This window comes from Schistocerca piceifrons, chromosome 3 (assembly GCF_021461385.2).
Source record: "Schistocerca piceifrons isolate TAMUIC-IGC-003096 chromosome 3, iqSchPice1.1, whole genome shotgun sequence".
NCBI classification, from domain to species: domain Eukaryota; kingdom Metazoa; phylum Arthropoda; class Insecta; order Orthoptera; family Acrididae; genus Schistocerca; species Schistocerca piceifrons.
This window is the reverse complement of record NC_060140.1, coordinates 638,563,299-638,579,069: the sequence shown is the minus strand read 5'-3', so window position 1 is coordinate 638,579,069 and position 15,771 is coordinate 638,563,299. Positions and strand designations below refer to the sequence as shown.

General features: G+C 37.6%; 1 protein-coding gene across 1 annotated transcript in view; it reads left to right on the top strand.

Moving 5' to 3' along the window:
- The window catches only part of LOC124789624 (serine/threonine-protein kinase Nek8-like), a 319,457-nt gene that overhangs the window by 289,145 nt on the left and 14,541 nt on the right, over window positions 1-15,771 (top strand). The window contains exons 20-21 of the mRNA XM_047257042.1: window positions 3,385-3,476; window positions 5,455-5,677. Coding sequence (XP_047112998.1) covers window positions 3,385-3,476; window positions 5,455-5,677 — 315 coding nt within the window. The remainder of the gene's footprint in view (window positions 1-3,384; window positions 3,477-5,454; window positions 5,678-15,771) is intronic.

The following is a 15,771-nucleotide window of genomic DNA, read 5'->3' as shown; positions in this document are numbered from 1 at the left end:
TAAATAATATATTTCAGCTATCAGTCATCCTTTGGAATTTTTATTGGCAGATCTAGATTTCAGCTAGAAACTACCGTATTTACTCGAATCTAAGCCGCACTTTTTTCCGGTTTTTGTAATCCAAAAAACCGCCTGCGGCTTAGAATTGAGTGCAAAGCAAGCGGAAGTTCTGAAAAATGTTGGTGGGTGCCGCCACAACTAACTTCTGCCATCGAATATATGTAGTGCTACACAGGCATGTTTTGTAGGCACAAAGATAAATACTGGCACCAAATCCTCTGCATCAGTAAATAAATTAAAGAAAAAAAAAGGTGGGAGACGAGTTTTTTCTCCACCTCGAGTTTCGACCACTGCATTTTCATACATTATCCAACGAAGTAAATACAAATTCTGTATTGTTCATCTTTGAATGTAACAGCATTTCAATGTACTATGAAAATCCGACTGGCAAGGCTGTTCGGGATGTTTGTCAATATGCCCAACTCGATGTTCTGAATTTTTTCCTACCTGTGAGAAGAGATGGTTGCTAATAGGAACTTTTATGAATTGTGAATCACATGCAGTATTCTCTTCACCATAAGAATAATAAGAATATAAACATTTTGCCTTGTATTGTTTCGTGTTTGCTGCTATCTCATTTAAGTCCTGTCTGCCTAATAAACAACGAAACTAGAGTGAGACAAACAGCAAACGTGGGAGAACATACATATCGTGTCATGTTTATATTCGAATTATTCTTATGCCTAATAGTGATACAGTCAGAAATTAAGCACAGCAATTGACAAGATTTTTAAATCTAAGATGACTCTAATTTCTGTGCAGAATGTAATGTACTAAAGAGGTGCCTGCAAAGATACTCAAACGGAGAAAAATCTTCGCTAAACTCTCGTTCAGAACATCTTCCATCATACGCAGTCTATTATTTGGTTCTTGTTGATCATTATCAAAGAAAGCAGCAGTGTAAGTAACAACAAATAGCAGTCTCTGCGACAGGCTGTAAACACGCACCATCAGAATGCGACAAAGAATGCATGTCACAGTACAGTAATGAATTTTCAGCTTAGAGTGACGTAAACACCTATAACAAAGAAAACGGCGTGTAAGAAAAATAAGCAATCAATACAAACCAGACAAAGCACGTGAAAAAGGAAGGGTACCCTTAATAACACGGATGGGACACCTGACGCATAGCAATGGCTACCTGGTAAAGCTTAACTGCTAAGCTTATGACTCGAAACAAACTACTGTAGCTGTATTGTCATTCATTCGACCTAAATTGTGTCTCATATTACAATGGACCAACTTTGTTTCGATTTGGAGATGCGGCCTAAAACTTTTCTCTCCCCTTGAATTTCGAGTCTCATTTTTCAGGTGCGGCTTAGATTCGAGTGCGGCTTAGATTCGAGTAAATATGGTAGCCATTCTCAATGCACTATCATTTTTGGTTAATGCATGTAATGCCTGTTGGTTATTGAATACTCATTCAATGAACTGTGGACAAAGCCTGACCAACAGGCATTACATGCATTAACCAAAAGTCATAGTGCATTGACAATGGCTAGTTTATAGTTGAAATCTAGATCTGCCAATAAAAATTCCAAAGGACAACTGATAGCTGAAATTTTTACAAATTAAAATAATGGTCACTGCATGCAACAGCCTTTGAATGGAGGGTAACCTGATGAAGTCAATAACAGCTAATGTTTTCAGAGCTGCCTACAAAGTAGCCAAAAGGAATCCACTGATACATGATCTCAAGTCAGAAATTGATGTCCATAAATTAAATGTAGTGGACATGGGTGTATTCTTTCTTCCTGGTTTGCATGTGTCAACATATTAAGTCAAACTGTTTGCTGAAATAAAAGTCAGAGTCATCAAAAATATAATTGAATCATCAGTAAAATTTCCTTGATTCTTGATGAAAGTTTAACAATCAGCCAGATTTCTCCCCGATTATTTATATTCAAACAGTGCTACCTGATATGACTGAACCAAATAATATCTCCCCCACAAAATACCAGAGAACTAAGAAGACATGCAGAAGAACTTGAAACTCAAATCCTTAAAAGTGTCACAGTCTTGGGTACTCAGTGGGTTTTCTATAGCTTTTGAAATGTTTCAGCTGTTTGGAGAAATTATAAGGTGCTAGTTTCACATTTTAGTAGTGCTAAGAGTGATATGACCAGAGACAACACTGATAAGAAAATGTATGGAGATCTTCACCAGTATTGACTGTATTTTGGATTTTTAGATCTGGATTTAATGTGGGAACTGCTGTAGTAGTTGTTTGACCTCAGTTTAGAGCTGCAGGCTCATAATATCACTCTTTTTTTTTTTTAAAAAAAAAAAAAAAAAAAAAGACTCAGAGTGATTGAAGAGAAAAAGAACAAATGCAGTTGAAGGAAATGAAAAAAGATATATTGTTGGACCAAGCACATTGACCCAACATCATTTTATGAAAGGTTGTGCAAGTGAATGGGTGGTAGACTATGAAGTGATGGTGATGATATTTATTCATGCACTAAAAAACTGCATCCGTCACATTTGTCTGACAGTTCTGCATCAACTTGTCAGGAAAACATAAAAATTATGTCAAAGATTCAGATTTTCTGAAAAAATAGTAACCAGAGGTTTTCGGGAGTTCCTAGAAAAAAAAAAAGGAATATCCAGCTTCTCTACTGCCTTTGATAAACTCAGCTAATTGTGTAGCAAAATCCACCACTGAATGTGAGAGGGGTTTTAACAAATTAATTTAGTTCAATGGCAGTAAAAGCATTACTGCAACTGAGGACTGTTGAAAACTTGATTTTCTTCAACTCGTAGGACCTCTTTTACAACCATATAACCCAATTCTTTATGTGGATACCTGGTTCCTGAAAGGAAGGTAGTTGACTATAGACAGCAAAATCATGGCACAGAAGCATGAGAAACCTGATAGTGATATTCTGATGCTGATTAGGAACCTGCTCTAAACAACCAGGTTCATCTGCAAAGTACCTGTTTTAACATTAATTCCAGATATATATAAATCTGGACTAGTTGATTACGTTAAGGTACTCATTAAAAGTGTGTTATAATTTCTTACAGCAGTAATTTGTAAGTGTTAGGCATTGGCACAGGTCACAGAGTATCACTTAATTTTTTTCCAGAAAATCAGCACTGATAATAATTTTTAAAAATTAAAGATATTATTACTACCAAATATTATAACAACACTGTGACCAAATGTTATCATGCGTAATCAGAAAAAATATGAAGGATGTAATCCTAGAGTATAACATCTAATAGAAGTTGAGGCAATTATAACAAAGATTCAGAATAAAAAGATATTAAAGTACATTTTTCATTTACAATTCACTGATAAAACATTCTTCTTTCTTCCAGAGAGGATCTCATTATTTCACAGCATTGAATGTTTCCACTGTTACTAACAGTCAACAGTCAGAATTGATACTTGAACCTCAAGAAATACTTGCGTAAGTAAAGAAAATTGTTTTTAAAACTGGTGTAATAGAACAATAGATGTTAAACTTGTAAGTTTTGGTTTCAGCAGGAAAATCAATGAAAATATAACTGACTAGCAACTCACTTTGAATGTAATATATTTGCAATCCCATATGTTAGAGAACCTATGCCCATAGGAATACTGACATTTTTGGTTGTATAGATTTATAATGTTTTTATCTGTTTTGTAGTGCCTATGACTTAAGAGTAAGTTCCATATTTTGAGTGTCAGAGTGGTCTTTCTTTAACTGTTTAAAGATTTTGTTATAAGGTGTCAGGTAGTTTTCTTGCATCTGACAGATATTACAAGAGGATGATGTGTTAACTACACAGTGTAGTACAGAGTAATAGAAGTAATCCAATGGTCACTAAAATAATCAGGAGACCTGACTCACAGAACAATTACATCCAATCACAGTTGGTGTCATCTTGAATAATTTAATCCACAGAGGATCATATATTTCTTTAAGAATACTTCTTATTCCAAAATATATTCTTTAATATTGCATGTGCATAACATGAAGAGTCGATATCTATGGATTACAGTACATGATGTTTCTTCTCAACTTCTCCAGGGCCTGCATGTTACACACACACACACACACACACACACACACACACACACACACACACACACAGAGAGAGAGAGAGAGAGAGAGAGAGAGAGAGAGAGAGAGAGAGAGATCCTGGGAAGTGATACAATGTAGGACAGTGTTTGGTAGTAGCTAATGAATGGAACCTCTAAGTGGTACTATGATAACTGTGTCACACCTTCAAAGCATCATTCATGTCCTGATAAATTTAACATAGTGCATCAAATTTTCTGTATAAATAATACAGTGCTAAGCAGCAAGATATGCATTTCATCACTATCAGCTCAATGAAACTTTTACTTTCATGTAAGAATCTATGATCAAGAAATGTTTAAAATAAAGATGTAGCTCAATAAACATAGACAAAATCTGTAGCTGCCATATGCCAGGAGAGTTCAGATGTCTATAGCTGAAAGGCCTACTGAGTTGTAAAATCTCTGGCTCCTTCTCTCAGATAAATAGAGTAGGTATAATTTGACAAGATATAAGGAGTTTGGAACCCTGAGGCTTTGTTGATGAGTCAAAGAACAGATTAAATGACAAACAGTGGCGGTAATTTTCAAGTTTGATGTATTCTGTTCTACTGTTTTTGTCAGTGGCATAGGGTTCTTGTGGCTTCCTTGCCTAATATTAATAAATTATCAATTCTTTCAACCCTTTCTTCTCTTATGTTTGAGACAAAGGAACTGCAGTTTGCTCAGTTTCTAGTGCCTATTACATTTTGAAAATCTGTTTATGTGAATCAGCTGGCAGACAGGCTACTTTGTTTTCACTTGATTATGTGGAAATAGTGTGTATCCTGCCATGTCGTGTAAAGTTTCCCCATGAATCTTTGATTACATCAACTGTATGAGAACTTAAACAGTTAACAGATGAGGAAATTAATGTTTTGTTGTGACTTTTCATCTTATTTTTGTGGCTCTCTTCCATTCAACTTATGCAGACAACAAAATTAGAAATATTCTAGAAATTTACCGTAAGTTTGTGAATGGTTCTGACAGCTCACATTCACAGAACTCATATGGTTTGTTATAACTTATCACATATATTAAGAATATACACTGACATAAACAGAAACGTACAAACTGTTATGGATCTTCATGTGTCTAGAGAATATCTTTTAAATAAGAATACTTTAATGGGATGGATAAAAAATAATAATAGGATATTCATATTGAAATATATGAAAAATGATGTATTAGTGAGGAGGAGTTAGTGCTTTAAGTACATGTAATATGCACAGCACATCACAACTCGTTTTGTATCAGTTTATGTCTGTTTTTCTTTCTTCTTCTTTAACTGAAATATGTCACATGCAAAATGTCGGCAATTAATAATGCAACAGGTAATATTTCAGACTCTATGCATCTCCAAATCACATAGAGAAAGGACACTTGCTTACACTCTGTGGCCTCTTCCCACTAAGGGTCAGTGTGATGGTTTTGGTGGAGACTACAGCACCGCTTGGTCATGTTCTGGCACAAGATGCAGATAGTGATAACTCTGCTGATGAATCTACATATCAAAGCAACCTACAACGTAATTCATTGTCTTCTACTGAATATGACAGCTTTGGACCGGTAAGTCATATGTCTTCCTCTGTGAGACTTGATGAACCGAATATCTTGAAATATTGTGGCATAATAAATGAGGGAATGTTATTATTTTGAATGGTTTCCACAGTATTGTTGTCTGTATTAACCTTTTATAAGAACAACTATTAATTCTTTCTGACATTACACGTTTATCTATTTATGCAGAAAAAGATTAATTCACTTTATGAGAATGGATTCTCCTATATGGACTTCAATATTTTTGATTGAGTTGAATTTTGGAATAAAAAGAGATTTGTTTCCCATGTTTCTCAACTGAGAGAGTTGGCACTACTGTTAACAATCTGAACCAGGGCTCCAGTCGTCATCTGGCCACTCAGTTTTGAGGTTCTCATGGTTTTCTAAATTGGTTAAGGTAAATTCTAGGATGCTTTCTTTGAAATGGACACAGCCAATCCACTTTCTTGTGTTTCATTAATGCAAACTCGAATGATCTCATAATGGAAAGTTAAAATTAATTTTCTCCTGTCCTTCCTTATGCAAGGTGGGTCTGTCCCAGCCTAGGTTTGGTGCACCCTGTTCCTGTGTCCAGGCTTCCTCGGTTAACTCCGCTTTCCTCCCTGGAAAATGAGTATATTCTCCTGAAATCTGGGAGTGCTGTGATATGTTTTATGTGTCTTGATTAGGGGTAGTAGTGCACACAGTAGCTGCCTCTACACTACTAGCGGAAAATAAACAATTTTTATAGGGAAAAGTGATTGCTTGAAGCATATTTTGAATGTAAGTTTGTTCCTTTATATATCCTTCATCTGGGTAATTGAAGATTTCATGATCTGAGGTTTTGTATTTATATTATCACATAAAATCTCATCATGCATAACAGGCCACAGTTTACCAATTGTAAACATTGTCTAGCATCAAGTAATATTCATAAAAACTATATATAAAAGTTACATTCATTATGAATAAGTTAATTAATACATCCTGCAGTTAAGTGAATACTAAGTTCTTATTGTAAGTGGCAATAACTAACATCTTATGTTGCATCATGCACCTGAGGTGCTAAGCTGTAGGCCTTGTTTTTGCAGTTCATAAGTAACAAAAATCTGTGAAGTGTAGAGTGTATTAGGTGATCAAGTTATATTTGAAAGTGTTTAGTCTGAATTATAATGTGTGATAAGTTTGGGTGTTGCCATAGTGTAGTCAGACAGGGAATGGTACATGTAAATTGTGGGTTGGAATTCCACTGGGGAGAATTGTAGTGGAGAAAGACAAGTTAATCACTGAACAGGAGGCAAAGATTTCTGCCCTTCATATTGAATTACATTACATGAAATATGAACTAGATAAAGGGTAAACAGACTGTGGGAACTGGGTAGAGGTAACAAACAATGTGTGAAAGGGGAACAGCTCTTCAACTACATGTAAGCTTATAGCATCTAATAAGCTTGATTTGTTACCTGAAATAGGAGAGGAAGAACCTTATCCAGCTGTAAATCACAGTAGGGTCCAGCAGACTTCTAACAAAGAAACTCTGTGTAGGTCAGTAACAAAAGAGATTAGGTAGTAGCCATGACAGGGGTGTAGGCCAGGTGGTACAGGACAATTTAGGAACAGCAGACCAGGTCACAAGTATTGTGAAACAAAGTGCTAATGCTAGCCAGGTGACAAATGACATAGATAACTTTCGTAAGGATTTTGATAAAGAGGATCAAGTGATGACAGTATCTGGAGCAGGAAACATCCTGGAGATCTGAATGGGATAGGAATAGAAACTTCAGACACACATATGAGTTTTGTAGCTGTCGTACAGCATCATGCTAAGACCTGGTTTAACACTGCTATGAGCTATGTGAAAACAGAGTTGGGCAGGTTACTGCTGACTGAAACGAACTCTTATGTGAGTGCCATGCCGGTTACTGCAGTTCAGAGATAGGTATATACTAGACACAGCTTATACCTGAATAAAAGATGGAAATATAGTTTGGCTGAGAGTCTTGCAGAAAATGTATGGGGGTGTGGGGCCACCATTACACAAAGCAAGATCCGTGTAGTTACTCATGCCAGAGGGTACCTCTTTTACGATCAGAATATAGAAGTGCGTGCTTGTGAATTAACACTGAAGAATAGTGCACTTACAACTGTAGCTGAACAGAGATCCCCACTGGGAAATTTTGATCCATATACAAGGCACGTGGATTCCTAAGTATGCTGTCTGCCAGACAGCAGCAAGCGTTTAATAGTGAAAGAAATGAAAACAAAAGAAGAGCCCCACAAAATGCGTAAGAGTGCAAAGAGAAGTAATGAGCTACTTGCAAGGCAGTGAAGGCCCAAGAGATGCCTACTGGCCATTGTGTCATCCTCTGTCTTGCAATGACATGTAGATGTGCTATTTTTTTTTTTTTTTTTTTTGGGGGGGGGGGGGGCAGCATGTGGTCAGCACAGCTCTCTCCCAGCTGTTTTGCAGACTTTCCAGACTATGGATTCGCTACTTCTTAGTCAAGTAGGCCCTCAGTTGGCATCATGAGGCTGAGTGCTCCCCAGTCCTCCTACTGTGGAAAGACCCTTAGCTGTACCAGGAATTGAACCCAGGTCCTTCATATGGTAGCTAACTATGCTGCCCACTCAGCTACAGAGAAGAACACAGAAAAAGTAAGGTTAGCTTATCTGTGAGGATATTAGAGGACTGAATAATAAGGTAGAAGAAATTCTTACATGTAAGAGAAATTTGGAGAGCTCTGGGAAGATAGACACACTGTGCCTATCTGTGCACCACATAACCATAGGGTTAGAGACTCAATATAAAAGATTACACTCTTGCATCATGCTCATGTAGGACTAATATGAGAAAACAAGTAGGTTTTGTTGTGATCAGCTCATGGAAATGTGTGCTTATGAATTAACACTGAAAAGTACTTCACTTATAATTGTAACTGTATAGAGATCCTGAATAGGAAATTTGGAACTGTTTGTGTAGCATATGGATTCCTTACTGTGCTATCTGTCAGACAGTAGCAAGCATTCAATAGTATTTTATGATTTCAGTGTAGATTTTCTAAAGGATTTTGATAGGAAAAATGACCTATAAAAATCTTATTTGGATCCTACAATTTGATCTCACTAATTAACTTTCTAACACGGGTGGAAAAAGACAGCAGGATCATAATTGACAATGTTTTCTTTGATAGAGCCCACAGCAATAAAATAACTGTATACCAAGTAACAAGTGCTCTCTCTGACCATGGTGCACAGTTAGTTAGGATGAATAAAATAGTGCCTTAAGGTATAGATACTCCTCAGTGGAAATCAGTTAGAACAACTAACGATACCTGGACAAACATTTTTAAGATTTGTTTACAACAGATGCCTTGGGATGGAATTTATAATGAACCAAATCCTGACATAAAATTTAATCTATTCCATGATAAATCATATCATTATTTGAAAATAAATATCTGCATAAGCTAAACAGAAATGACATCAAAAGCCACATAGAAAACCCTGGATTATTTGAGAGATCAAAGTATCTTTTGAAATAAAAAGGAAAATGTAATTCTTGGCAAGAACAAGTAAAGATCCTGCAGCAGTTGCACACTACAAAATCTACTCAAAATGGCATTTTGTCAAAAATCAATAATTCCAGCAACAAACTTAAGGCTGAAATGTAATGAAGTGAAAGACAGGACAACTGACCAGATCACAGGATAATATCACTATTGATTTGAATGGGAGGGCTATAAATGATGAGTCAGAGGTAGCACATGTGTTTAATAATCAATTCTTAAATGTAGTAGGAAATATAGAGACCAACAGTTCAAGAGCAAAGTCACAGCAGTACCTTGAAAAATCAACTCATAAAATCATCTGAAATTAAGAAAATTATACATCCTCTCAAAAAATATAAAAAAATTCATATGGATTTGATGGTATTTCCATCAGAGTACTAAAGATTTGTTCCCATATAATAATATCTGTTTCATCTGAAACATGTAATGCATCACTTACTCAAGGAATTTTCCCAGAGAGATTTAAATATCCTATTGTTAAAAACCTCTATAAGAAAGATGATAGGAGAAATATGAACAACTACCAACCAGTGTCACCACTGATTTTGTTTCCAAAGCTTTTGAGAAGGTGAGGTGATGTATTCTAGAATATCATCCCACCTGAAAAACAATAATATCCTCTGTAAATCACAGTTTGGATATCAGAAAAGTTGCTTTACCTAGACTGCCAATTACAAGTTCACTTACAAAATTTTGTGAGCATTAATGTGAGGGGGCAATCAAATGAAAACTGCACACTTTCCACATCGGTGCACGGAATGGTTCCATTCAAAAGTAACCATCATATGCATCCACACATTTGTCCCACTGGGGGGGGGGGGGGGGGGGAAGTTTTGTAAAACGGTCAGCTGCTGACGGATCCACAACCACAACTATTCTTGCACTTCATCACCCATCTGAAACCGGTTTCCTTGTATGTCTTTCTCCAGACTGCCAAAGATGTGAAAATCAGGTGGTGAAAGATCCAGGCTGTGTAGAGGATGTTGCAGTGTTTCCCAACCAAATTGCTGAAGAGTAGCCTTTGTTCAATTGGCGGCAGTGTGAGAGATGTGAAAACCACACTGTGAAAGATCTGGGTTGTACGGAGGATGTTGCAGTGTTTCCCAACCAAGCCTTCATTCAATTGAAAGCGATAGGGCAGGCATTATTGTCCAACAGAATGATTCCATCTGACAGCAATCCTGGGCATTTTCTGTGCAGAAGATGTTGCAATGTTTCCCAAGCAAATTGCTGAGGAGTAGCCTTCATCCGATTGGCAATGTGAGGGCATTATCAAGTAATGGCAGGAGAGAACATACCGAAAGCTAAACAAACTGTGCAAGCTTTCAGAGCCAGTGGCTCCTTCTTCTGGTAGAAGGGTTGAAGAGGAAGGAAGAGGATGAAGAAAAAGGATTGGCAAGATTTAGGCAATGGGAGGAGTTCAGAAAAGTTGTCCAGAATCCTGGGTCAAAAGAGACTTACCAGACTGGATGAGAAAGAAACACTGATTGTTGATTTGAGAACCTGAGAACTCAAAGGTGGAAGATAGGGTAATAATCAAAACATCATGCAAGAGTTTATAGGAGTGAAACACTAAGTGTGTTGTATGTGGGGGAGGTACAGGGCAGGGAACAATAGACAGGTCTGAAAACAAAAAAAAATATAGAAAACTGAAAGGGGGTGAAGAAAGGAGCAGTTACCAAGAAAAAATGCTGAGATCAACAAAATTAATGTAAAGGCCAGATGGGTGGTGAGAACCAAGGACTTTTTGTAACGCCAGTTCCCACCTGCAGAATTCTGGAAAACTGGTGTCTGGGGCAAGGATTCAGATGGTAGATATGATGAAACAGACACCAAGGTCAAAACTGTCAACAGGATATTGTTTAGTGGCAATATACATCCTCTGTCTATGCCCATTTTTCCTAACTGATAACTCGATGGTAGTCATACCAATGGAAACACTGAACAGGGTTAACATAGCGGTTACATGACGTGTCATTTCACAGGTGACTCTCCCTTTGATAGTATATGTTTTGCCACTTATTGGGTAAATGGTGGTGGTAGTAGGGAACATAGTGCACGTTTTGCAGCAGTGACAGTGACAATGGTAGGAGCCATAGGGTAGGGAAATGGGTGCAGAAGGAGGATTGAGTTTGACCAGGCTATTGCAGAGATTTAGGTGAGGGATGGAGGATGTGGAGTTGCTCTCCCTTTGATAGTATATGTTTTGCCACTTATTGGGTAAATGGTGGTGGTAGTAGGGAACATAGGGCACGTTTTGCAGCAGTGACAGTGACAATGGTAGGAGCCATAGGGTAGGGAAATGGGTGCAGAAGGAGGATTGAGTTTGACCAGGCTATTGCAGAGATTTAGGTGAGGGATGGAGGATGTGGAGTTGCTGAAGAGCTATTCTAGGTGTGGTACCAAAATGTCAGGCAGAATGGACTTCATTTCAGGGCATGATTTTCGGAGTTACAGCCTTGTTGAAGTAACTGATTAATATGCTCAAGATGATTATAGCACTGAGGGACAAGAGATGTACTCCTAAGTTGTTTTTTGAGGGATCAGCAGTACCAGGATTGGATGTGGTGACCCAGAAAAACTAGTCTGGTGGGGTAATTAAGTCCACTGAAGCCTGAGGTGAGAATGAGAAGTATTGCCTCAAGTGTCAAGGCTGTCTGGGAGACACTGAAAGGATGGCAATTGACAACATGTAAGTACTGTTGTTTGTTAGCAGGTTTAATGTGAACAGAAGTGTGTAGCTGAACCTGTGAGGATGAGGTCAACATTACAGAAAGTAGCATGGGATTCGAAATAGGACCATGTGAAATTTAACTGGGAGAATTTATTTAGAGATTCCAAAAACTGTAAAAGGTCAGCTTCATCATGAGTCCATATGTCATCAATGTATGTAAACCAAACCAAATCTGAAGGCTTATGGATCCCAGGAAAGCCTCCTCCAAGTGACCCATGAAAAGGTAGGTATAGAAAGGAGCCATCCTGGTTCCCATGGCCGGGCCCCTGATCTGTTTGTATTCATCCACTGAAAGTTTCAAGTTCCTTGTTGAGATATGACACTGCTGATTTTTTTATCTACGTTACTGAATGTATTATCTTTCTTCTTGTTCTAGTTGCCCTTTGTACTATGAGTTGTGGCATGGAATGTCTGAAGTTAAATTTGAAAAGAGAAATACTGAGGAAGCTTAATCTAGATATAGTGGGGGGGGGGGGGGGGGGTCAGTGAAGTGAAACGGAAAGAAGACAAGGATTTCTGGTAAGACAATTATACAGGGGAAGGAGTGGAAGAAAGGATTGTGGGAGAATATGAGCTTGGTACTAGGAACGAGAGAGAATAGAGGCTAATGGAATTCTGCAATAAATTTCAACTAGTAATAGTGAATACCCTGTTCAAGAAACACAAGAAGAGGAGGTATGCTTGGAAATGGCCGATAGATATGGCAAAATTTCAGTCAGATTACATTCTGGTCTGACAGTCATTCCAAAATTATATATTGGATTATAAGGTGTGCCCAGGGGCAGATATAAATTTAGATTACAATTTTGTAATTATGATGAGTAGGCTGATGATTAAGAGCTAATCATGAAGAATCAGTGGCTAAAGAAGCATGATATGGAAGTACTAAAGAATAAACAGATACCCTTGAAGTTCTCTGCAGCTATACATATTGTGATAAAGAATATCTCAGTAGGTAGTTTAGTTTAAGAGTATCCCAGTAGGCAGTTTAGCTGAAAAGGGATGGACATCTCTGAAAAGGGCAATCACAGAAGTTGGAAAAAACATAAATACAAAGAAGATTAACTGAATCATGTGTAACAGAAGAAATACTTCACCTGATTGATGAAACAAGGAAGTTCAGAAATGTCCAGGGAGATTCAGAATTACAGAAATATAAATCACTTAAGTATGAAATAAATAGGAAGTGCAGGGAAGCTGAGACAGAATGGCTGCATTAAAAATGTAAAGAAATCAAAAAAGAAATAATTGCTGAAAGGACTGACTCAGCATATAGAAAAATCAAAGCAACCTGCTGTTAAATTAAAAGCAAGGGTGGTACCATTATGAGTGCAATGGGAATTCCACTTTTAAATGATGAGGGGAGAGTAGATAGGTGGAAAGAGCACACTGAGGACTTGTGTGATGGGGAAGACCTGTCTGATGACATGATATAAGAAACAATACGAGTCAATACAGAAGAGGTATTAGAATCAGAACACAAAAAAGCTTTGGAAGACTTAAGATCAAATAAGGCATAAAGGATGGACAACATTCCATCAGAATTTCTAAAATCATTGGGGGAAGTGGCCACAAAATGACTATTAACATTGGTGTGTAGATTGTATGAGACTGGCAACATACCATAAGACTTTCAGAAAACATCATCGACACACTTCTGTAGATTGTTAAGAGCTCACAAGTGTGAGAATTACCACACAATCAGCTTAACAGTGCATGCATCCAAATTGTTGACAAGAATAATATATGGAACAATGGAAAAGAAAATTGAGGATCTGTTAGCTGACAATCAGTTTGACTTTAGGAAAGGTAAAGGTACCAGAGAGGCAGTTCTGACAACATTGTGGTGGATTATGGAAGAAAGGCTAAAGAAAAATGAAGGCATTTACATAGGATTTGTCAACCTGGAGAAACAGTTTAATAAAAGCAAATTGTGCAAGATGTTCAAAATTCCGAGAAAAACAGGGGTAAGCTATAGGGAAACACAGCTTATATACAATATGTAAAAGAACCAAAAAACAAACACTCTCTGGACAGGCCATGAAGGCCCAATGGTACCGACTGGCCACTATGTCACTCTCAGCCCTTAGGCACCACCGGATGCGGATACAGAGGGGCGTGCGGTCAACGCACCACTCTCCTGGCCATTGCCCCTCAGTGTTCATGACCAGTGCCACTACTTCTCAAGCAAGTAGTTCCTCAATGGCCTCACAAAGGCTGAGTGCACCCTGCCTGCCAACAGTATTTAGCAGACCCATGCAGTGACCCATCCAAGTGGTATCCTAACCCAACAGCGCTTAAGTTTGGTGAATTGACAGAAACTGCTGTTATCACTGCGGCAAAGCTGCTGGCTGTACAAGAACCAAAAGGGAACAATAAGAGTGGAAGACCAAGAATGAAGTGCTCAGATTAAAAAGGACATTAGACAGGCTCTGAGCACTATGGGACTTAACATCTATGGTCATCAGTCCCCGACATTAGACAGGGATATAATATTTTGCCCCTACTGTTCAACTCACACATCAAAGAAGCAATGATGGAAATAAGGGAGAGTTCAAGAAAGGGATTAAAAATCAAGATGAAAGGAAATTAATTATAAGATTTGCTGATGACATGGCTGTCCTGAGTGAAAGTGAAGAAGAATTACAGGAGCTGTTGAATTGGATGCATAGTCTAATGAGCACAGAATAGGGATTAAGAGTAAATTGAAGAAAGACAAAAGTAATGAGAAGTAGTAGAAATTAGAACAGCAAGAAACTTAACATTAGGATTGGTGATCATGAAGTACATGAAGTTAAGGAATTCTGCTGTCTAGGCAGCAAAATAACCCACGATGGATGGAGCAAGGAGGACATGAAAAACAGACTAGCACTGGCAAGGAGGGCATTCCTGACCAAGAGAAATCTGCTAGTATCAAACATATGCCTTAATTTGAAGAAGAAATTTCTGAGAATTTGCATTTGGAACACAACATTGCACGACAGTGAAACATGGACTGTGAAAAAACTGGTACAGAAGAGAATTCAAGCATTTAAGATGTGGTGTTACAGAAAAATGTTGAAAATTAGATGGACTGGCAAGGTAAGGAATGAGGAGGTTCTCCTGAGAATTGACAAGGAAAGGAATGTATGGAAAACACTGACCAGAGGAAGGGACATGATGACAGGACATCTGTTAAGACATCACAAAGTAACTTCTGTGGTACTAGAGGCAGCTGTAGGGGGCAGAGAAAAATATTAGAGGAAGACGGAGATTGGAATATATCCAACAAGTAATTGAGGACGTAAGTCACAAGTGCTACTCTGAGATGAAGAGATTGGCACAGGAGAGGAATTTGTGGCAGGCCACATCAAACCAGTCAGAAGACTGATGACTCAAAAAAGAGAAAGGTCATACTTTTGTTAATAAGTGCTGGAGCAGTACTGAATGAGATGATCTTTTGAAATAGTGAGTTTACAGCCTTTTGAATGCCTTATAATACATCTTTTTTCAGTATACAATTAATAATTACTAAGTGTTTTAAATAATTTTTAAATAGTGCAACACAACACTAATAATGCCAGGTCTCAACTTATTCATATTTATTTTCACTGTCCACAATGATGATGATTAACCTTTAGTTAGTGAGCTGCACACCTGTAAGAAAATATTTTATTAAATTACAGAGACTTCTAGGAGTTTAAGTTAAACAAATAGGTGGCATTTTACAGTAATAATGATGAATAACTGAACTTTTAAAAATTGGCTACTCAGCTGTAACCCAGCACAGACTGACTGTACAATCATAACTCAGTGAAGGTGCAACCAAGACTTTTTATATT